General features: G+C 53.2%; 11 protein-coding genes across 11 annotated transcripts; 7 read left to right on the top strand and 4 right to left on the bottom strand.

Annotated features, from left to right (window-relative positions):
* Window positions 1–365: 365 nt before the first annotated feature.
* On the bottom strand, window positions 366–1,756 carry BO97DRAFT_426361 (ankyrin repeat domain-containing protein; the record flags this gene model as incomplete). The annotated part of the gene is made up of 2 exons (XM_025697120.1): window positions 366–404; window positions 536–1,756. The coding sequence occupies 2 exons, from the start codon at window positions 1,754–1,756 to the stop codon at window positions 366–368; spliced, it is 1,260 nt and encodes a 419-aa protein (XP_025549745.1).
* Window positions 1,757–2,199: 443 nt separating this feature from the next.
* BO97DRAFT_426360 (uncharacterized protein) lies at window positions 2,200–3,075 on the top strand (the record flags this gene model as incomplete). Its single annotated transcript, XM_025697119.1, has 2 exons — window positions 2,200–2,315; window positions 2,385–3,075. 2 exons carry the CDS (start codon window positions 2,200–2,202, stop codon window positions 3,073–3,075), a joined length of 807 nt encoding a protein of 268 aa, XP_025549744.1.
* Window positions 3,076–4,261: 1,186 nt separating this feature from the next.
* BO97DRAFT_471633 (uncharacterized protein) lies at window positions 4,262–6,238 on the top strand (the record flags this gene model as incomplete). The annotated part of the gene is made up of 2 exons (XM_025700055.1): window positions 4,262–5,370; window positions 5,403–6,238. 2 exons carry the CDS (start codon window positions 4,262–4,264, stop codon window positions 6,073–6,075), a joined length of 1,782 nt encoding a protein of 593 aa, XP_025549743.1. The 3' UTR covers window positions 6,076–6,238.
* Window positions 6,224–6,993, bottom strand: BO97DRAFT_435957 (uncharacterized protein; the record flags this gene model as incomplete). Its single annotated transcript, XM_025697759.1, has 4 exons — window positions 6,224–6,242; window positions 6,276–6,484; window positions 6,524–6,790; window positions 6,823–6,993. The coding sequence occupies 4 exons, from the start codon at window positions 6,991–6,993 to the stop codon at window positions 6,224–6,226; spliced, it is 666 nt and encodes a 221-aa protein (XP_025549742.1).
* Window positions 6,994–7,431: 438 nt separating this feature from the next.
* On the top strand, window positions 7,432–8,402 carry BO97DRAFT_406838 (uncharacterized protein). Its single transcript, XM_025695507.1, has 3 exons — window positions 7,432–7,562; window positions 7,638–7,719; window positions 7,894–8,402. The coding sequence occupies exons 1-3, from the start codon at window positions 7,513–7,515 to the stop codon at window positions 8,116–8,118; spliced, it is 357 nt and encodes a 118-aa protein (XP_025549741.1). The 5' UTR covers window positions 7,432–7,512; the 3' UTR covers window positions 8,119–8,402.
* A 26-nt stretch (window positions 8,403–8,428) lies between these two features.
* BO97DRAFT_393941 (2-deoxyribose-5-phosphate aldolase) lies at window positions 8,429–9,415 on the top strand (the record flags this gene model as incomplete). Its single annotated transcript, XM_025693954.1, has 2 exons — window positions 8,429–8,483; window positions 8,534–9,415. Exon 2 carries the CDS (start codon window positions 8,576–8,578, stop codon window positions 9,413–9,415), a length of 840 nt encoding a protein of 279 aa, XP_025549740.1. The 5' UTR covers window positions 8,429–8,483; window positions 8,534–8,575.
* A 444-nt stretch (window positions 9,416–9,859) lies between these two features.
* BO97DRAFT_393939 (putative ribosomal assembly complex component Ipi3) lies at window positions 9,860–11,677 on the bottom strand (the record flags this gene model as incomplete). The annotated part of the gene is made up of 2 exons (XM_025693953.1): window positions 11,308–11,677; window positions 9,860–11,233 (listed from the first exon to the last, which is right to left on the bottom strand). Exons 1-2 carry the CDS (start codon window positions 11,653–11,655, stop codon window positions 9,860–9,862), a joined length of 1,722 nt encoding a protein of 573 aa, XP_025549739.1. The 5' UTR covers window positions 11,656–11,677.
* Window positions 11,678–12,604: 927 nt separating this feature from the next.
* On the top strand, window positions 12,605–15,203 carry BO97DRAFT_122782 (uncharacterized protein). Its single transcript, XM_025689983.1, has 2 exons — window positions 12,605–13,897; window positions 13,951–15,203. The coding sequence occupies exons 1-2, from the start codon at window positions 12,809–12,811 to the stop codon at window positions 14,902–14,904; spliced, it is 2,043 nt and encodes a 680-aa protein (XP_025549738.1). The 5' UTR covers window positions 12,605–12,808; the 3' UTR covers window positions 14,905–15,203.
* Window positions 15,204–15,553: 350 nt separating this feature from the next.
* BO97DRAFT_406836 (lipoate synthase) lies at window positions 15,554–17,143 on the top strand. The gene has a single exon (XM_025695506.1). It carries the CDS (start codon window positions 15,611–15,613, stop codon window positions 16,877–16,879), a length of 1,269 nt encoding a protein of 422 aa, XP_025549737.1. The 5' UTR covers window positions 15,554–15,610; the 3' UTR covers window positions 16,880–17,143.
* Window positions 17,134–19,349, bottom strand: BO97DRAFT_393932 (phosphoserine phosphatase SerB). Its single transcript, XM_025693952.1, has 3 exons — window positions 18,322–19,349; window positions 18,008–18,265; window positions 17,134–17,942 (listed from the first exon to the last, which is right to left on the bottom strand). The coding sequence occupies exons 1-3, from the start codon at window positions 19,162–19,164 to the stop codon at window positions 17,628–17,630; spliced, it is 1,416 nt and encodes a 471-aa protein (XP_025549736.1). The 5' UTR covers window positions 19,165–19,349; the 3' UTR covers window positions 17,134–17,627.
* A 1,017-nt stretch (window positions 19,350–20,366) lies between these two features.
* met16 (phosphoadenylyl-sulfate reductase (thioredoxin)) lies at window positions 20,367–21,339 on the top strand (the record flags this gene model as incomplete). Its single annotated transcript, XM_025691913.1, has 2 exons — window positions 20,367–20,535; window positions 20,591–21,339. 2 exons carry the CDS (start codon window positions 20,367–20,369, stop codon window positions 21,337–21,339), a joined length of 918 nt encoding a protein of 305 aa, XP_025549735.1.
* Between the last annotated feature and the right edge of the window lie 508 nt (window positions 21,340–21,847).

Below are 21,847 nucleotides of genomic sequence, written 5' to 3'. Positions count from 1 at the left end.
ATGCCTGGTGCTATAATTTCTCACCACCCAGAACGTTGCAAAAGTACCGATAGACTATGAGTGAGATGATTGCCTACATGCCATCCGGTGTATCCGTCCTTGCCCTCCAGATTAGAGAATAAAAGAGTGGCCAATCAAGCTTGCGGGGACGCGCGGAGATGTCTCAGTTGCCTTGGATCCTTCTCAGTAGTGCAGGAAAAAAACAATCCTATTGCGTGTCGTACTGGAAATTAATGTAGGATAGTGTGGAGCGAGCCTGGGAACTAGTCGACTAGGCGCAGGACTTAAGCTTTAAGTACCCATTGGCTTGTGCATTAGGGCTGTGACTTAGTGCCGCCAAATCTCCGGTATGGAAAACACCTAATCTAACCAGTTACTCTGAAGTAGACCCCAGATTCCAGGGACTGTGGGATTCAGGGGTCAACCAGTCCCTTAGCCCTGCAGGGTTTCCTTACCATAACATTTGTCCCATTTTATTCCGAAAGTGCACAATAGTTAATCACGGCATATATCGCATTGGGCTCGAAATCCCTACCAAGTCTGCTGCCTTCGGAAGTTCGCCGTTCAGAATCGCAAGCTCGAGAGCCGGCTGATCCGAGTCATTCAACGCTTGAACACGGGCCCCTCGTACCTGCAGGAACTGGGCCAGTTCTGCGTTGTGAGACTTGATTGCATTCGCCAATGCCAGATCCCCTCCGCCCCGGCGAATATCCGCCCCGAGGTCCAGAAGAAAAGCTGTCATGGCCACCATTTCGGCCATGGTCTCAGCGTCTACCTGGACTTTCCATGCTGGCGACTGCGAGCGCGCCCTCATAAAGCCATAGTGAGATGTGCCATCATCCCATTTCCACCAAAAGCAATGCGTACGTACAGCCGCTTCTGATAACGGCCCCTCTTGCCGGTCATTGAGAAGGTTGAGATCCCCACCGGCCTCTTCGACGAGAAGCTTGACCATGGCGAAGTTTCTCATGCCTGCAGCTTGAGCCAGAGGAGTCACCCGCGCCTTGGGGCCGAGATAGTTTGGGTCCGCCCCGGCCGCTAACAACATCCGTGCAATATGCTCGGTTCCTGACTGAGCAAAGGCTTTCAGCAGTCCCTCTTGAAGCACGACCGCTTTCAGGCTCGGATCGATTGCCTGGTGTTTTTCTCCGTAGTGCAGGAGGAGCGGGACAAATCTTGGCTCGTTTCTTGTTCCTGCTGTATCTTTGGTCACTGCCCAGCCCATAGCGCAGACTTGAGTATCATGGGGCTGCCATGGGTTCGCCCCTCGTTGCAGTAGTGACTCGGCTATATCGAACTGCTGCTCGCGGACGGCGGCGCAGAGCAGGGTGCTACCGGATCTATCTTTGATGTCTGGTGAGACGCCTTGAGAGAGGAAAAAGTCGACGACCTCGCCATGGCCCGCTTGGGGGGCAAGAAAGATCGGATGGCAGCGATTTTCTTCTTCCTCAGAGGAGTCCTCATCCTCCGAGTCCGTTGGTCCTTGAGATGAGGTATCTTTGACCACTGGTGGGCTGGGGAGAGACGCCCCTGCCGCCAATAGTTGATGAATGGTCGGCAGACGGCCATTTTCCGCAGCCCACCATAGCGCCTCAGGGGGCCTGGGAGAGTGCTGCCGTACATGTACTCGAAAGAGTGTCGGGTTGAGACTGTCGTAAAGCCGATGATTGGTTTGGACTAGCGCATTGAGGGCATGGGGCGAATCCAGCAGATGGGCAATGTGAAAGAGCAACTCTAGGGGTAGATCAGTTAACATGATGGTGGGAAATTTTCGGAAGAACTGTGAGGGGGGGTGGAAGAAGAGGGAAAGGTTTCCAGTCAGTGCAAGGCGCCCTTTATTTACCAACAATAACTCAATTACTGGTCTAACTATATAGTAGTCTCAAAGCCTTACTCGTTAGCTGGAAGCACCGCTTCGATTGCTGGCCACTATCTATTTAGTGCTTAGCTCTTGCTTAGCCCTTCCTCCTTATCAATTCCACCCCACAATCACTATATAACAAATCAGTATAGTATTGTACATCGCATGACCCCTGTCAGCACTAACAATCTCTTTCGCCTCTCACACAAGCCAAAATTCATTTACCACTGCCTAGACCAGCGTATGCCTTGGGGATAGCTGCGAGGAAACCGGCTGTCGGGGTGCAGGCTGCACAAAAGGCTATTGCAAGTCGACCCCGTGTCATACTCACGGCTGCTATGGCGACGATTGCAACGACAGTGGCCTATGCCTCGGTCCTGACTGCGTTGCATTTGGCTGCCTTGGACTTGACTGCCTGGACGGCGAATGTGGAGGTCCAAGGTGCCACAAGGTTGTATGCTCGGTGCCGAACTGCTTGAATGGTGTGTGCATAGGCAGTGGCTGTTATTGATGCTGCAGCTAGTTCGATTGAGTCATGGTTCTCCGCCATTGAGGCTGCAGAAGCATCAGATACAACCACTTCAGCGGCTGCTAGCACCTCCACCGATGCTACCTCGTCGATTATGTTCATGGTTGCGAAACGGAAAACAACGGGCCCTGCGCAGATCATTAACAACCCGTTTCCTAGCATCGAGGGATATATCTCGAGCTCTGCTAAGCTGTCCTCAGCACCTTCGTCCTCGTCCTGGATTTCAGGCTCCATGGGCCAACATGGCTCCTTCCTCTCCAAGATTTCTTCTGTCCGGCGATCTCCAACCGCCTATGTGATCTCTCCCACCGGACACACCTACACGATTGATGCCAGTCACAGTGCCTCAGCTCCTGCTGTCTCTCCACTTCATAGTTCTTCATCTCCGGGGCGTGCTTCCTCCGTTCGTGCTCTACACTCGCCGGCCGCCTCCGATTACCGCTTCTTCTCAGTGGCCGCTGTTTCTGCCGCTACTGCTCAATCTGAGACACAGAAACTTGAACCTCATGGAGTCGAATCTTACAGTTCCGCTCACACCGTCCACCCTACCTCGACCACTGCTTCTATCCCTTCACCCACAACATCGTCGGCACCTTTGTCATTCGCCAATCCCTCCGCCCATAACTCTACTATCCCTCGGAAAGCATCGACATCAAGCAGAAGCTCAAGAATTCCTGGGCGATAAAAGGTTAGATCTGCGCAGATCTGAATATGTTGTGGAATGGGGAAGAAACTGGACTGCAAAACTAAATGTATATAGTGTAGGAATTGTGTTGAATACTGTTTCCGCGGACCCTACCAAGGCGAACATACCGAAACACAAACGCCATGTAGAACAGGAGAACGTTTCCTTCAAGTCTGAGGTGGGCACTGTTTATGTACAAAATAGAAGAGAAATACCTCTAGCCATGTATCACCACTCGTCCATCATAGACTTAGCCAAGTGCAACGGAGAGAATATCATTGTTGGAAATATTTTGAGACGGGAAAACCAAGAGATCCTGACGGCCCTTGTTTTGGTGATGCCCTCAAATTTCCTAGGTTTGTATGAGTACGTACCACTGATCTAGATAAGCGGTAGTTGCGCACTGTTTAAAAGTGGGCTGCTCAGGGATGGCTGAAGCGACCGGAGTTTCCCAGGTACGTGCTCCGTGAGCAATCTTGAGTGTCCCAGAGTGTATACAAATCGTTCACATGCTGCCCTCATCAAAGCAGCGGCACCTCAATCAGGTAAGCAAACGGGAATTGCAGCAAAACAGTTTACTTATACACTAGCACAGCCGCATTTGAGAGGTCCAGTCAGCGGCTGAGTTAGTTTGACAATTCTATCTTCTTGAAGCGCGCGCCATGTGACACTCGGCTGGATACAAAATAGTACGGGAATATTATTCTTCCGCACATCTCTGGTCGTTTCGCAGACCTGGCGTTCATCAAGCGAAACTGGAGATTTTTTTGAGGACGACCCTTGTTCAAGGCTTCCGTGAGTTTTTAGAATCGTGTGTCGATAATTTGGGCGCACGAGAGAAAAGCGCCCAAAAACATTTCCGACACGCAGGCTTGACGGTCGAAGAGATGTGACCTGGAGAGAGAAGGGTTATAAAGGCGTTCGTTTTCTTCAGAATTCTTGCGGAGTGATGCTAGTCCAAATATAGAAGAAAATCCTAGGCTCCCCGATTTAAGTCTGTCCTGTTCGCTTTTAGCGGCAAATGACTTAAGGCACGTGCCCCACATTGGGCACGTCCTCGTCACAACTTAGTGCATCTTTGCTGATGTACATTCCTCCTTTACTTATTTTCAAGCACGTTTGAAACCCTTACCATCTCGTCGAATCTACCCGCTTCAGTCCAACCTCCAATTACTATCCTTCCACAATGAAAGTCTTCCCTGAAGTGGATGTTATCTGGTGGAATGCGGACTCTTACTACATTCAATGTCCATTTTGCGAATCAGTTCATCGCCATGGCGTAAACTGGAAGGCAAACAAGTTGAGATATTCGCATTGCGAGGAGATGGAGAGTTACCTTTGCTGCTTCCCCTTGAATGATCAAGGCAAGGTTGCGTATGAAATTGACAAGAGACGAGGACGATATATCAATATTTGCGTAGCCCATGATAGGGATACCGAGTATGACGATGGGAATGATGATGATGCCAATGCCGAGGATACTGGTTATGAGGATGATGAGGATGATGAGGATGATGAGGATGTTAATCGTCTGGCGATCGAATTGGCTCGGAAGGCTACAATCGCAGCACAGAGGGAAGAAACATATGCGAGTATTCATGGAGATTCGAAAGAACTCATCATTGTCAATCCAGGACACGGGATTGCGCCATTTGAGCAGAAGCGAATTCTTGGGCCAATCAGCGACTGTGTCAACGGGGATACAAGAGCGGTGCGAAGATATCTAGAAACTTCTCCTGAAGCGACACTATTTGTTCTAGGAAGATATTCCGATGGTAAAACAACCCTTATCAGTGCAGCAGCTGAACAGAGTTCGGAGATGATATCACTTCTCATCGAACACGGAGCTGAGGTGAATGCTGTTGACAATTACGGAAGGAGTGCTCTCATGGAGGCAGCGCTTTTTGGCCGGCTTGATAATGTAAAGGTTCTCCTAACACACAATGCAGACAGATATACTAAGGACGGCGAAAACCGACTTGCCATCGACTTCGCTCGAGAACATCACAAAAATCGACGAGAGAGATACGAGCGTGTCGGAGGCGACCTCACATCTTCATCTGATCAACGGCTGGGCTATGTTGAGGACACATTCAGAAGGGACATTGACCGTCAGGAGATTATACGGCTCCTCAGCGGAGAGAATAGGAAGTCAAAGATTGTTTTTGGGAGCCCTCCCACATTATCATTGTCTAAGTCCTATTCATTCACGCCTTCACCGATGCAAGACTCGCTTGTATTACACGGGCCGATTGAAGAGTACCCAGTCACTCGGAGTGGGAAAACGGTGGCGCGGTTAGAACGAGGAGGAAACTTCCGTCCATTAGCGCTATGAGCGGCTGGTCACATGGCTCGCTGCAATCCCTCAGAGTCGATGGTCGGCAGTGGACGGATGATGTGTTTTATATCTCGGAATCAGCGGGGCATATCTTGCCTTCCAACCCCTGTGATCGGGGTAAAGACGGTCGATACAGTGCATGCCACGCAGAAAAGCAGTTGATAGCATACTTCATCGACCGCCATGTTTTCCTCCCACGCGATGGCCTTCCGGACTCGAAACTGGAGGAAATGATTGAGCGGGTAGAGGAGGCGCAGGAGCGGTTTCTTTCAGGCACTGAAATTAGGCGTCAAGTGAAATCCCTCAGAGAGAGGAAGGACGCTCTCGATCATGAGCTATTCGACGGAGACGAAAAGCTCATCGGGAAACATGATAGGATCAAGGCACTGGAGCTGGAGCTCAAATCGGTTGAATCAACCCTAAACGAGCTAATCGCTACTCGTGCCCGACGATTCGTGAAACGAGAAGCCCGACTGAAGGTACTACATCAGCGACGCGACAAACATGCTGATCTGATTAACATGACTCATGCGCCACCACCAGCTTCCTTAACTGAGGCGGTCATATTGATCAGTTCGCCTCCCTGTCAGGACTGTATCGAGTTTAAAGACAAAGTTAACAAGCGCTTTGGACTATCTATACAGCTATTTGCGGCACTCTAACTTGATTCTAAATTCCAGCAAGGTGGAAAGGCTCCGTATGATGGTTTGAAGTGAGGTTACCGGAATATCTCGCTCAGACTTGAAGAGCATAACATAAAAAAACTTCAGTTCCAAAGCTAGGGCCAGGAAAAGAGCCTCTTGAGGTTCGCTATGTATCCAAAATCCAACTTCCATCCTCTGCTGCAATCATCCCGAGATACTATAGAGCTAATAGTACCGATAATACTCCTACACCTCCACGCGTCCAGGGCACAGCCGTGGAGACCGCTAGACGACTACTCCCCTCTAAACGCTTGACAGCAACAAGCTCCGTGTCCGCCAGAATATAGCCATACCGGGCGTTATGCTGACGCATGCAGAAATTAACCTGAGCCAAGACCTGCTTGTACTCACGCTGTTCCGCCAAAGTCTGAGAATAACGCCATGAAGACTGCCATTTCTAGGATACCTTCAGATCCCCTGGAGCTAGATTCGGACTCGAAGCAGCACTTCCTCCGACTGCTGTGAAAGCAGTATCGGGTCGAAACAGATCTATTATAGACGCCGCACTTCCTTCATCGAACGTGACCGGCGAGAGTCGTTGCGTCGCAAGTTCAGGTACAAGCTGCTCGAAAGCAGCCCGAAGTGACCGCCTCACACGAGGCCAAATTAATTCGGCAAAGTGTAGCTGAAACTGGGGCTCGTCTCTTATCGCGGCAGGTGGGGATGCGATGGGCTCGGATTGAATCCGTTTCAATGCAGTGGAACACCATATCGCTGAATGATTGTGGAGTTGTTGAATTCGAGCCAAGAGCCCACCTCGTGAATATCCTCTGCACAGTAGCGAGGATTCGTCGTGTTGCGAGATGGGGCAGTGCCGCCTACGGGAATCGGTTGAAGGCCTACGGAAAGGTAACCGAGCAAAGTTTGGAGTACCATTTCAAGCTATGGCTTTTCATCGATGTCATTTCCCTATCCATGGTTGAGACTCCGGCCAGGAGATGCGGGGTAGACTTCGATTGAATAGTTCTTCCGCTGTCCGCTCGCTCTCTCTGCTTTTCTCACTTGATATTATTCGTAATCAATCAGAGAGTCAGAGAGCTGGCCGAAACCGACAAGGCCTTAAAATCTTCAAACGACAATGCGCCCTATTAATCAAGGCTCGCTGGATATTGTTCCTACCAACATATAGATTATTAGAGAGATAGGTAGTTCTGATATATCTTTAGTATTTAAGATAGAACTCGAAGAATGGTCTGTAAATGGTTTAGTCTCCCTGCAGCTTTGGTACGGTAGCAGACTAAGCCTAATCCGGTACTCCCTTCGCCGCCCTGGCCGCGGACTGATCATCACCGTCACCTTCAATCAATCCGACTTCACCATCAGCCGCCTACCGTGCTGGCAACTTACAATCAGCTTCAACTCATACAACCCAATTTCCCGAGGCATATACTCACCATGGCCCCGGAACCCCGAACATACGTGTCCGGTGGTCGTGTCCTCGGAAGGTATGCACCTCCTATCCCTCTATTGCGAGTCGCGACCCGCATACAGTTGCTAATCTCCCGTCCGCCAACTATCAGTCCCCCACTCTCCGTCCGAGCCAGTCGCTTCCTCGAGAGTATCTATGTGTTTCTGGGGTTATATATCGTGAGCTTTTTCTCGGTGAGTCTTCCGTCTCTTCTTTCTATCTCGACTTATATGAATGGGTGAACGGATGGAACACGCTCGTCTCCCTTTCCCTTCCCATCCATCCATCCACCCCATCTATACCATCTCTTCCCTATTCCAATTCCCTTGGCAGTGTATACCCCATACTTACCGCAAACCAATGCATAGACGGACCCCTACGGCGCCGCGCGGGATTCAAGCTTCAATATCCATCGCTCAGCAAGGACTCCGTCTGGAAATAAGTCGCGGTGGGGACTGGGGTTTGGAGGGGGTTCTTCGGGGGGTAGTGGAGGTCCCGGAGGTGGTGGTCCCGGTGGTCCTGGGGGATCTGGACCTAGGAGGATTGGCCGGGTGGATGATGTTCGGGGGCCGGAGTGTAAGAGTTGTGGTTAAGGGTATTTGTAGTATACTGTGGGATTGTTTTGGTTTTGTTTGTGCTGTGGTGCGGGGTTTGGTGTGTAGGTGGTGCCGGGGGTGTATGTGGACTTATTTCTTTGATTGGAATGGAGTGGGCTTATTTTGATGACTGTTTGGTTGGTTTACGGGGTTGTAGTTTAAGAAAGGTGTAGAAGGGATGAGAGGGGGTTTTGATATGATATATCACGTGGTGATGGTGGTGGTGTTTGTTTGCGGAGAGAGGAGAAGATAAGAACCCCGCCCCCGCAGTTGGTCTTGTCTTGTCTTCACTGCATTACGGGAGTGTGTTGAGTTCAAGGTATTCGGAACTACAATCTGATCTCTTTCTTGCTTCTGTACAGGTATTCAGTCTCCAGCTACCTCATCAATAGAGCTAATTGACACCGAGCAGCAGCGCATACCATCTATACCCTCAACTCAACTACACTTAACCATGTCATCCCAATCCAACCCCATCCCCACCACCAACGCAGAATGGGACACCCTCATCACGCAAATCCAGTCCTCCCTACCAACAACATACCCAACCTACGCCGTCCCGCCGACCCTGAACCAAACAATCGACCATACGCAGCTCTCACCCACAGCCACGCAAGCCGACATCGACACCCTCTGCACCGAAGCCCTAACCCACAACTTCGCAACCGTCTGCGTGCGCCTCCCGCACGTCCCGCGCGCCCTCCACAACCTCACCACTGCCTCATCTGCCCCCTCCTCAAGCGTAAGCGCAGCAAACAAACCCGGAATCGCCTGCGTCATCTCCTTCCCAGAGGGCACGTCCCCACCGACCGAAAAAGCCCGCGAAGCCCGCGCCGCCATCCAAGCCGGCGCCACCGAGCTGGACATGGTCATGAACTACCCGCTGCTGAAGGCGGGGCAGTACAGCGCCGTGTACGAGGATCTCCGGGCTGTGCGGGCCGCGGCGCCCGGGTCAGTCGTCGCGCTGAAGGTCATCCTTGAGACGGCGCAGCTTGGGCCCTCTGAGATTGTGGCTGGCAGCGTGATTGCTTGTCTTTCTGGGGCTGAGTTTATCAAGACTAGTACGGGGTTTAACGGGGCTGGGGCCCGGGTGGAGGATGTGAGGGTTATGAGGGCTGTTGCTGAGATTTTGGGGCTTGGGACTAGGGTTAAGGCTAGTGGGGGGGTTAGGTCTGCGGGGGCTTGTAGAGATATGCTTTCTGCTGGGGCCCACAGGATTGGGTCTTCTTCTGGGGTGTCTATTATGCTTGATTCCGGGGAGAATCGGGGGGAGGAGGAGGGGCAGACGTATTAGGTTCGATTGTTTGGATTGAGGTGCTGGGAAGCTGAAAGGAAGGGGGGTCCGGGGGTTCTCCCCCGGGACGCTTATCTGCTGGTTGGATGGTTGAGTGGCTTATTTGCTGATTGGAGGGTTGAGGGTGGAGGGTGGTACATTCCTGGGTTTCGGGCTGTACGTTTCATCTCCGGTGCTGGGACGGTGCATTCCAGAAGGGGGTGTGGGTACCATTCCAGAGGACAGATGGACTTGCCCGCTGGCTGGTTCTACGGGGGTCTTCTTTCAATGTAGGGTGTGGGTGGCGTAGACTTGCTCTTGCATCGATCTTATCTATATACAGGATCAGGCAGGCAACCCACTCGCGCAACAAGGAACTTTTGATTACCATAAAACCAACCCAATGCGCCTAGTCGTTTTGATAGAGCGTTATTCCAATAGATAAAAAGTGCGAGGGAGTGGAGATCATTGCTCGTCACTGCTCTGATCATCGGTGTCACTCGTCATGACCGTGTCCTCTGCATCCAGCTTCTTCAGCACCGCATCGCCCTTCTTGCCCTTCTTCTCCGCCGCGAACCAGGCCTCGCGGCGCCGGGTCTCGCGCTCTTCCTTGCGCGCCTGCCGGAGGATCTTCTCGTGCTGCGCCTGTTCCTGTTTGCCGTGAAGCTCGGTGATGTAGTCGTGCAGGTTGGCGATGTCGGCGCGCAGCTTGGTCACCTCGTCCGTCGTGGTCTGTCGGGCAGTTGCGTTGATCGAGGCCTTCTTTTTGAGCAGACTCAGGTCATTTTCGAGCTGCGCGATCTGCGCGTCCTTGGCGAAGGCTTCTTCATCGGAGATTCCGGTGCTCATCGCGTGGGAGGGGACGTTGGTGTTGGTATTGCCCTGGTCGAAGGCGGCGAGTTCCGCGAGACCCTCCTCCAGCATCGATTCGGGGAAGTAGGCGTGCGTGAAGGCTTCGGTGAACTGGTTGGGGCGGGAGGACGGGCGGGAGACGGTGGGAAGGAGATGCGTGCTGAAGGTGTAGTCTGCAGGCACGGTACCCAGCGGCTGGGAGGATTCCGAGAGGGTGTGGTCGTAGCGGGGCTTGACGATGGTGTGGGACATCCGGGTGAGGTCGAAGGACGGGTGGGAGAGGCCATTGGGCGGGAGCATGAGGAGGTTGGTGACCGGGTGCGTGTAGTCGGCCACCGTCGACGCGTACTTCTTCCTTCCCACGTTCCATGACAGAACCTTTCCGTTCTGGTGGCCGGATAGTAGGGTCATTCCGTCGTATGAGAGGGTGAGCGTGTGCGCGGCGCCGCTGTCGGGAGACGGAGGCGCCCATCGGTCGTCTGCGGAGGGTTGCACGGGGGTCGAGTGCAGAGAGGGGTCGTGGAGAGGGTGCTGGATGGACTGGCTCTTATAAAAGTCGACAGATTGGATGCTGCCGTCGCCGTAGCCGACGTAGAACGCCCGGTCAACCGGGTCGAGGGTCAGGCATGTCGCGTTCGCCGACAAGAGGAACGTGCGCAGAAGACGACCGGTGCGATAATCCCATGCGATCGCGGTGCTGTCTTCCGCGATGGAAACGGCGATATTGTATCGGCCGGCGCTGTGGCCCACGGCGATCGAGGTGATGGCGGCGCGGTGGTTCGAGAAGGTGCGGATAGGGGAATTCGGGGGCTGGCGATCTCGGCCAGACGGAGGTTTCGTGAAAGAGAGGAGGTCAACGAGGGACCAGACGTGGATGCTCGCATCGGAGGAGCCGGAGAGGATGAAGTTGGAGGTAGGGTCAACTACCAGGGAAGTCACTGGCCGCAGGTGAGATGCCGTGGTGGCTATTTGACGACCAGTGCAAGTCTGATTTATATAGCGCAATTAGCAATGGTCCAAGGAAGAGTAGACTCTTTTGCAACATGGTAAGCATAACTCACCTCCCACAGAATAAGACGGCCTCCTTCTGTACCCAGAACCAAGACATCACCATTCTTGCCTCCTGCTACTGCGATACTGCGGATGCGCTCCGGAAAGGGGACGGTAGCCTCTTGGTTGCCCTTCTCCCTGCTATATACATGAACAATGGCCTTCTCGGACTGTGCGGCGAACACATGCGACGGGCTCACGGCCAGGCAATTGGCCGCCGTCGAGCTCTTCTTGAAGGTGGAGCGCAGATTAAGCGTGGGCTGAAACTCGTGCAGGCAGATTCCCACATCTCTCAGACTGGCAGACGCCGGAGTCTTCCCCGACGCCGCCGTCGACGCGATGAAGCACTCAGAGAGCATGACGGAAGCACTCCAGAGAAAGAAAATCGAGCACGAGGAGAACAATTGCAGACACGATGTCACTCTTCCTCTTTCTCCGAACTTTTTTTGAGATGCGCCAATCGATAACCGGCGGGTTTGCACTGTTTGCTAGACATCAAGATGCATTGCATTGTGATTATGTCATCCAGCATAAGTTAAACATCCATCCATCCCTGTATGGACAACTCCGTCTTCAGTCATCCTCTCATGATCTCGTCTTTCCCCTCCCTGGGTGTATCCTTGGTGAGTTCAAGTCCCTTCGTTGGTCTCCTAGTTCCCCTAGTATCCCTCGTTACTGACGAATCTGGAACAAAGACAGTGAGCTCCTTGAGATCTACGACTCCTGTATCAACACAGCCGCGGTTGCATGTATAGCGGACAACCTCACCACATCCAAGAACTTTTGGTGGCACCCAAAGAATCGCTGGCCTCTCGAAAGTATCTGTGGCTCATATTAGCGTCTCAAATCTCCGCCCGCCGCAGTCAAGCTGGAATCCTCGCACATGCTACTTAGATTGCGCTCAGCATTGAGGCAGCATGGGCCAATCTAAGGGCTGCGCTACGGCAACCGCTGCAAGGGGCATATTTCTAAGGGGCAGCACCTTGAGATTGCCCGGCGCAACGTCTTTGTTGATCAGACAGCTGCGCAGAATATCTTGTGACGTCCACCAAAGAACTGGCACAGGCGCCCTCAATCTGCATGTCTCATTCCTTTCTAATTGATGTTATGCAAACCTAGAGAGCAAGCGGGCCACCCACGTTGTCCTGTGCCTGCAGGTGGCGCACATCCGAGCCCTGGCCCGATGACTGCGCCCAGTTCTTGCTCTTACCTTTCTGTGGTATGCAAGGACATGGGCGTAAAGGCCCTTCACTCTTCAATCATGTTCCAGAGTGTTAGACGACCCTCCCAAAGGGGGCGAACACACATGCCCCATGTCTTCTTTCCTGTCACCGCAAGGCAGCCAAGGGATACTTGGACAGAAGTAACTCCCTGGTATAAGGTCTGCTCGGCCGCTTCCGTGATCATTGTGAGGCCTTCTTTCCCCTCTCTTTCCCTACTCGCTCTGATCAGGAATCGCAAGAGATCCGGTCCCTCAGCTTTCATTCCCCAGTCATTGCCAGCCAAGCGGCCATGTCTTCGACAGACTGCCACTCCGTCAAAATGCAATTTCATCTGCAGGACCACAATTACCACCACGCAATGTCTGCAAATGTCCCAACTTTTGTGAACAGAAGCGTACCGAGCTACAGTGTCTCGAATCAAACCACTAGTGCCAGAGGAAACAACCCGTCATCTCCGCGCTATTCGCCGAATATCCAGCCTTGGAAGAGACAGCAGGTGCAGAGCTCTTTGTCATTTGTTTCTTCCCCATCGCCCCGCGTCGACCAGTCAGAGTATACCACAGCGCAGCCACGGACCAGTTCAGAACGCCCTCCTGTGTACATGTCTCCTTTCCGTTCTGTGCGCAAGATGAAACAGCCCTTCGAGCTGCGTCTTCCGTCCTCCCCGTCTCATGAGAATCTCGCTGCAAGTGGCAAAGAATCCCCGCTCTCTCGAAGATCATCTAAGACTCGGACGCTTCGCCCATGGCGTTCAGATCAGAATCTCAAAGTCAACAGCATTGACTCTTTCGGTCTCCTTCCGAGCCCCCCTCTATCAGACACCAGGTCACCACACGCCTCGCCTCTGTCCTTCTTCTCGCCGAAATCGGAGTCAGGATCCGACTACAGCCAACGGAGTCCAAACGGTTGCGGCTGCGTCGCAGGCAGGGAGTTGTGTCGCGATTGCTATACCTCTCCTCAAAGCGAAGCACAAGAGACCCAGAAGAGCTTGAAAGGAACCGCAAATGTACATACGGCACACTCACACCTGGCTAAACAATGCGAGACGGGCCAGAAACAGTTGACACCTGGTTCCACCTATTCAGAGCGCATGTCATCGCCAGCACCCTATTCAGACTTTGAGCCCTTTGGAAAAAGGAATCTTGCTACCTCTTCCATTGGTGCAGGAAGGAGCAGGTCAGGGACGGTATCTAGCGACGGAAGCTGGGCCCCCAGTAGCCTATCTTATTGGGAGCCTTGGCTGCAGCGTGCTCCATTGGATGGCGCCGAAGGTCAGGGTGAGAGGCTCAAGGAGTTAAATCGACGGAGAATCCAGATCGTGCAGAAGAGTCCCCCGCCGCCTCCACGGAAGGTTGAATTGAAGGCAGCCAGACCAGCAGTGAGTCTTGCAGTGGAGTTCCTACCGACAGTATGTTACTGACACCGCAGCAGATGTACGCAGTAGCAACCAAGACGAAGCCCAAATTAGTGGACATTTCGCGCCAGTCCTCCCCCGCTATGAGCTATGGCCTCCCAACACCGCAGCATCCTATTCCTTCGACTCCTGATCAGGGCCAGCAAGAAATATCAGCCTTCAGTCCCGACACACCTTTGGAGATGTCCGACAGCGGATATATTACACATCATTCATGCTATTCACCGAACACCTATCCGCATGGCAAGGGCCATTTTGATGACGATGACGATGATGAAGATGAGGACGATGACGATGTGTATACAGACGTCAGCTCCCTCACTTCAGAACCGGTTGGTGATACGGTGGAGGACATTAAGCCGGCGCCCAGCCCCGAGCTTCCGAAATCACCAGTTAAGCCAGGAGTCCCGCCGAAGTTTGCTGCGTCCGTCCAGGTATCGCCTGGGCGTTCCTCAACCAAGTCGGAGAAGGAAGAGCTGGAGAAGTGGTGGGATCATGAATGGACTATCGATCAGCTGGAACTGTCGGTCAAGGATTTTCCACGTAACATGCTCCGTCTCACATCACCCGTCATCATGTTCCTTCGCCGTAACAATGAGAGAGCCCTCTTACGACCTTTCCGGACGATCTTTCCCAACGTGGCCGAAAATCTACTGGATGGATTATGTGCTGCTCTGATCGCACGGAATTATGTTGTCTCTTTGGCGACTACTCACCAGAGGAAGAGTCAGCTCAACCCACGGTCTCGGCTGGACACCGTTCCTGAAAAAGCAACCGCAACGTCGACGAATTCCAACCACGCCAACCCATCCCGCATCAAAGAGCAGGTTCTCGGATCGCGCAGTATGGATCTACGCCGCGACTTGGATCGTATTGTTGAGAAGATGCTCTTCGCTATATGCGGCCAGGCCGAGGAGCATCTGAAAAGCGCCGTACTTGTCCTCGCCGAAGTTCTCGAAACGAAGAACTAGGCAGTCTCTCCTTCAAAGATTCTTTCATTGTCCTAGACTTCTCAACACTCGTTAAATTTCCTGTTATCTTGAATTTCCCATCACCCGTTTTGCTGTCCGGTCTCTCATTGACCAACCCTTCCTAACCCTATCGTTCGTTCTGCCATTGTTCTGTTGGCGAACCAAAATTGCATAGCTGCCGTCCTTTTGCTCCGTTTCACAGACTTGTTTCCCTCGTTATATCCTGCCATCACGTTGTGGCCTGTCTACACTCATGCTTTCTTCATGTCTGCCACCTTTCTCCTACGTCCTGTTCCCTATTAACCACTATGGTTGATGCATAATCTCTGGTTGCGTTGCGACCCGTACTTAGACCTTAATGATACCCTACCAACCTGAACACGGCCCCGTAGATCAATTAGTGTCTGCAAATTGCAATAAACCTCTCTAGACACGCTCAAAATGCCTCAATCCACCGGCAAGTGGTCAATTAATCAGCATGACCGCCACCAAGCTAGGGCAATGCACCATCCGTCCCGAAGTGGCCTAGCGGGATGCAGCAAATCAGCCTGAGTCAGCCGCCCGGCGGAACCGCAGCCGAACTCCGAGATCAGCATGAATGTTTCCCGCGGGACCCCGAAACTCCAACTACTGTATCTTTCTTCCCTGCCCTCCATCTTTTGCGCTTCATTCCACCTTCGAAGCACAAAGACACACACAAACCACCATGGCAGCCCCATCAACGACCCGCCTGCGGTTCCTCTGCTCGTCGCGTCGAGTAACCGCCGCCGCCGCCGCCGCCGGCACCGCATATCCCGCGCTCCACCTCACTCGCACCTACGCCACGACGGAGCCCTCCTCTGCCACCGACACAGCAGCAACCCCCACGCACGCCCGACGCCGCACCACCTTCACCGACCGGCTAAACGCAGGCCCGTCCTTCTCAGACTTCGTCTCAGGCGACCAAGACAGCATCGCAGACCCCAACGAAGCGTACGCCTTGAAGACAGCACTCGTCGGCCCAGCAGGCCGCAAGAAGGAGATGACGAGACTGCCGTCATGGCTGAAGACACCGATCCCAGACTCAAAGAACTACCAACGCCTGAAGAAGGACCTGCGGGGCCTGAACCTGCATACCGTGTGCGAGGAAGCACGGTGCCCGAACATCTCAGACTGCTGGGGCGGCAACGACAAATCCGCAGCGACGGCGACCATCATGCTGATGGGCGACACCTGCACACGGGGCTGTCGATTCTGCAGCGTCAAGACCTCTCGGCGACCCCCGCCGCTCGACCCCCACGAGCCCGAGAATACCGCCGAGGCGATCTCGCGCTGGGGTTTGGGCTATGTCGTGCTCACCAGCGTCGACCGCGACGACCTGGTCGACGGCGGCGCCCGGCATTTCGCCGAGACCGTCGCCAAGATCAAGTCCAAGGCGCCCTCCATCCTCGTCGAGTGTCTGACGGGCGACTACATGGGCGATATCGAGATGGTGAAGCTGGTGGCGCGGTCCGGGCTGGATGTGTATGCGCATAACGTCGAGACCGTCGAGGCGCTCACCCCGTTTGTGCGGGACCGACGCGCGACCTTCCAGCAGAGTCTGCGGGTGTTGGACGCCGCGAAGCAGGCTCGTCCGGATCTGATCACTAAGACCTCGTTGATGCTCGGCTTGGGCGAGACGGATGAGCAGATCGGTGATGCCCTCCGCCAGCTGCGCGCCGTCAACGTCGATGTCGTCACCTTCGGTCAGTACATGCGTCCCACGAAGAGACATATGGCTGTCCATGAGTACGTCACCCCCGATCGCTTCGAGATGTGGCGCCAGAAGGCCCTCGAGATGGGTTTCCTGTACTGTGCCTCTGGTCCTCTGGTCCGCAGTAGTTATAAGGCTGGCGAGGCGTTCATTGAGAACGTGCTTAAGAAGAGGCGCGCTGGCGGTACGGTGGGCGCGGAACCCGTCGAGAAGAAAGTTCCCGTTCAGGAGGTCGCGCGGTGATGAACCCGGCGGAGCGGCTTTGACGCTATCTCTCTCTCTTTGATTGTCTACTTTTTTTGCTGTGCTTGGTGTGCGGTTCTCGGCGTAGGTTAGCATGATTCGGTTGCGGTTATATCTATCTTTGGTATCTGGTTGTGCACTGTTGCTTTCTACATAGATTTTCGAAAAGGTTGGGGATAAATCGGTTGACGGTTGGCTTAGCTTTGCTCAACCAAATTCCAATATAATGTCAAAACATGTATATTCATTTCAATGTGATATCTCAGCGTATCAACAACTTATCAATCAAGCAGTCAATCATTATGACTCGCATAATGATCCAGCTCGGCCGTTCATTCAATCACTTCGTTGCGCTGCAGCCTGTTGCTGTATGGTATGTACTCCACCCGCTTTCTGATCCAATCATTCAGACACCAGCATGTAAGCGAGTTCACTCGTTCTAAAACATGACAACCGCGTGATAGAGACACAATTGCCCGGTTTGATGTGTCTACTGAATCCAACTCCCGGGTCAATCAGAAAAAGGTATTGGTAGAAGATGGTCAAGAAAAAGAAAAAAAAGAAATTCAACCGAGATTGTGAGTGAGAACGACGGGCGAGAAGTCTGAAATTGTGGCGTTCTTCGCTCCTGGCGATGTGTTCATATGTTCCTTGCCGAGCCGTTGAAGGATGATAAACTGTCGTAAACTGTCGGTGGTTCGGCCATGGACAGTATTGACAGACTCCAGGCCCTGTGTCATAGCCAAATCTATACGTTCAGTTCGTTGACATCATCCCGGGTGAGGCCAAGAAGGTAAAGGATATCGACGAGGCTCTCTCCGTTAAGGCGAGTCGGGGCCTCGAGCTGCACCATGCTCTTGGCGCGCCAGGCAACGCCGAGTCCGGCAGAGTGGAGCATCAGCAGGTCGTTTGCACCGTCGCCAACAGCCACAGTCTGGGAGATCGGGATTCCATTTTGGGCAGCGATCGAGTGCAGCAGCGAGCGTTTCTGCGCCGCATCGATGATCGGGTACGACTCGACCAGCCTGCCTGTCAAGGTCTGGGTGGTGGGATCGATTTCAAGCTAACCCAGGTTAGCATTGTGACACGGAGGGGGGGGGGGAACATATAGATCGCCAAGTCACTTACATGGTTGGCATGAGCGTAGTCAAGACCAAGCTCTCCGGCAAGCCACTCCGCAAGAGGCTGGAAGCCACCGCTCAACACTGCCATCTTGCAGCCAAGAGTCTTCAAGGCCTTGCACAGTTCGCGTGCACCAGGAGCAATGGTGATAACAGACTTCAACTTCTCGAAGACGTCTGCAGGAACTCCCTTCAGCAGAGAGACCCGCTCCTTCAAAGAAGCGGAGAAGTCAAGTTCACCGTTCATAGCGCGGGCCGTAATTTCCTGTCGGCTCAGTCAGTACAAGTTCCCTCAAAACCACGACTTGAATAAGGACTGACCGAGACTTGCTTCTCAACACCGATAAACTTGGCGATCTCATCGATGACTTCGTTCTGAATGAGTGTGCTGTCCATGTCGAAAACAAAGAGACGCTTGTGACGGCGGAAGACGCTTTCTCTCTGGAGCACAACCTCGACGTTCCATTCGCGCTCGAATCGCCATATGCTCTCGTGTTTGCGGAGGTCTTCAAAGGTCAGGTATTCCGGGTTAGGGGGCGGAGAGAAAGTGACTTCCACCACCCGGGGGTGTTCGTTCTTCTCCAAGCAACGGTGGGAGGTATTCGTGCGCTGATACGGGGTCGGGAGAGACTCGATGATCTGAAGGAAGTTTGTCAGGCAAAGCTGCGACACAAATGGGCCGTACAAATGGTCGAGCGGCTCGGGCTCGGGCGCAGGAGGCTCCCGGGGAAGTTTCTCGATGTCGATGGTCGGGGCAGAGCCGACGGGAACAGTAGGCGATGGCAGCGTATCTCCAGGCTTAGCATGAGGAGACGAGTCGGGGTGCAGATGGGGGTGGACCGGATTGGCGGACTTGTAGAAGATAGTCGCGACCAGTTGCTGGGTTCCGGTGGGAAGAGGGTTCGCGTGGGAGTGGAACATGCTGTGGATGATGCCGCTCTCAGTCACCTTCTCGGGATCGGGACTGATAGGATTCGCATTGAGAGACAAGGATGCGAACGAGGACTCAGGGGCGTTGCCGATCACATTTCCAATGGTCTGAATTGGAACAGAGGGCTTGTACTGCTGGTGGTCCTGGATGAACGAGCCGCTGGAAAGCGTCTGTCGCAACACTGGCCGAGTTGGACGGGGGTTGGTGGTGTTGGTGGGGTTGGGCGATGCCATTGTCAGGGAACGATTAGATGCGCGGAGAAGTGAGATGGGGGGGGAGTGGAACGGAGTGGAGAGATGACCGAGTCGAAATGAGATAGAAGGCCCTGGACGATCAACGCAGCCCACCGGCCAGGAACAAACCCTGTCGAAGCAAAGATAGCGAGGACAGACAAGAAAACTGGCTAAGTCGTTCGAGGTTCTCCTCGTCGTTTTTTGGTTTTCCCCTGCAGCATCGACGGATCGGCGGGCACGTGGGGGACAAAGTCACATGAGCCGCGGGGGGATGGATAGCCTGACCGCCCGGCAGAAACCATGACGGGCATTCATTGTTGGTCATGAATGCAGCATCATCTTCGCCTCATGTGGGGGAAGAGACACTACCCAGTCAGTACTCCACAGAGTCAAGTTCACTCCCACCATGATACACGTACGTATACTACGGAGTACACTATCCTTCGATTGATAATCATGACATCCTGGGTTTGTTTCCTGCAGTTATCATCCTTCTTCTTCGTTCGACGCTAACTCCTTCTCAGCTAGGGTTGCTCCAGTCTGTGGCTTGAACGCAAGGCGTCGACTCGGATTGTCCTGCAACGACAGCCAGACATTGATTGATTATGATTCATGCTGAGTCTAATAAGCATGACCAGCCAGCTAGTGTCATTCCTAGCCCGGGGAATCATGGTTCCCTTCTCCGTTTCGCGGGCATTCGTCTCTCTTCCAGGCTCCAGCTACCAAGTCAGACAGCAAGGAACATGCGGATTTATCAGCACTCGGCTGAGGTAAGCCGGTCCGGGGAACCGCAGAAGCCCAGAGTGCAGGTATTGCGTGATTTCCCCGGAACATGAGAGAATGGATTTTTTCTGCCCATCGCTCCTTGTGGCAAGCGGTCATGGGCGATGTCGTGATCGCGAGCCTGCAGAATGGCTCAGGAATCTATGAAGGTAAGAGGGCAGGAAGAACAGGCTCCGTTTTGCCGATGATGTCGTGATTGCCCCTGTCCGGTCCCTCTTTTATATCGGAGCCTTCGAGTTCGTCTCTGTTGTGTCTTGTCTACATCATCCCTCGCCTCCTGTCCCATTCCTGGCCTCTGCCCTTCTCATTATCATACAAATAGACTTGTCTACTTTCGTCTCTTCTGCAATTCCATTACTTAACTTCTATCTCTCTTGCCCCTCCTGTATTAGCATTAGCACCACTACTCCCCTGTCACGATGCCTGCCAAGATGTCGGACAACTACCCTTCTGATGGCGAGGCCATTGACTCCAGAGACTCTGGCTATGTTAGTGGCAGTTCGAGTGATGACTATTCGCCTGAGATCGTCTTCACCAAGCCACACCTGAAGTTCCTCAACAGACAATTGCAATTCCTTGAGCCTCAAGGTCAGTGGGCGCTGTTCCGAGTTAGTCCTGAAGCAAGTGACTAACATCCCTTTAGACGTCTTGAGATGGTGTGTCACTTCATTGCCTCACCTTTACCAGACCACGGCCTTTGGCTTGACTGGTCTGGTGACGATCGATATGCTGTCCAAGCTGGCCGTGCCTCGGCCTCAGATGGTTGACCTGATCTTCCTCGATACCCTTCACCACTTCCCCGAAACCTTGGCTCTCGTCGACCGCGTGCGTGAGAAGTACCCCTTGAACACCATCCATGTCTATAAGCCCCAGGGCTGTGAGACCGAGGAGGACTTCGCCAAGAAGCACGGTCCCCGTCTCTGGGAGAAGGAAGACCAGTTCTACGACTGGGCTGCCAAGGTTGAGCCCGCCCAGCGTGCCTACCGTGAACTCAACGTCCACGCCGTCCTCACTGGCCGTCGCCGTAGTCAGGGTGGCAAGCGTGGTGACATCGACATCATTGAGGTTGATGAGGCTGGCTTGATCAAGGTCAATCCTCTCGCCAACTGGACCTTCGATCAAGTCAAGCAGTACGTCAAGGAGAACAACGTTCCCTACAATGAACTCCTCGACCGTGGCTACAAGAGTATCGGCGACTACCACTCCACCCAACCCGTCAAGGAGAACGAGGATGAGCGTTCCGGTCGCTGGAAGGGCCAGGCCAAGACCGAGTGCGGCATCCACAACCCCCGGTCCAAGTACGCTCAGTACCTCATGGAAATGGAGCGTAAGCGCCAAGAGGAAGCCCTTTCGCAAGCCCTCCAGAGTTCTCTCACGACTACCGCTCAATGATCCCACCATGGATCTTTGATTTTTTCGACTTGCATATACCACGGCGTTCACATTTAATTGGGAGTTCATGACTAGCGGAGTTCACTTAGCCTTGATATCATTCTTCTGCTTCAAACACCCGGCTACCTTTTTGGGCACGGAATTCTGGGGCATCATGTGTTATGAATGTTTTAAAAAGATCGTTGCTGTTCTTGATCAGCATGTACCTAATCGAGATCAAGAGCCGTCCGACCAGTCCCGATCCTTCGCGTACCACTGTACATACCGGGTCGGAGGAAAATATTTAGACGCACTCGGTACAATAATGACTATAGATGATCATACTTCAAACAAGTTCTTCACTTTTTTAATCGATGTGCAATAATAGGGGGTCATGCTCACGATACTTTCTCGCCGAGGCAGTGTGGCCGTAAGCCATTGTATTTCGACCACCGGTGGGGCCTTGGGCCTTGGACCCTAGACAAAAATTCTTCATCTGAGACATTTCAAACTCGAGTAAAGAGCGGTG

Source organism: Aspergillus homomorphus (assembly GCF_003184865.1).
Source record: "Aspergillus homomorphus CBS 101889 unplaced genomic scaffold BO97scaffold_28, whole genome shotgun sequence".
Lineage (NCBI taxonomy): Eukaryota > Fungi > Ascomycota > Eurotiomycetes > Eurotiales > Aspergillaceae > Aspergillus > Aspergillus homomorphus.
Note: the sequence above shows the minus strand (reverse complement) of the source record. Positions and strands in the feature narration are given on the sequence as shown.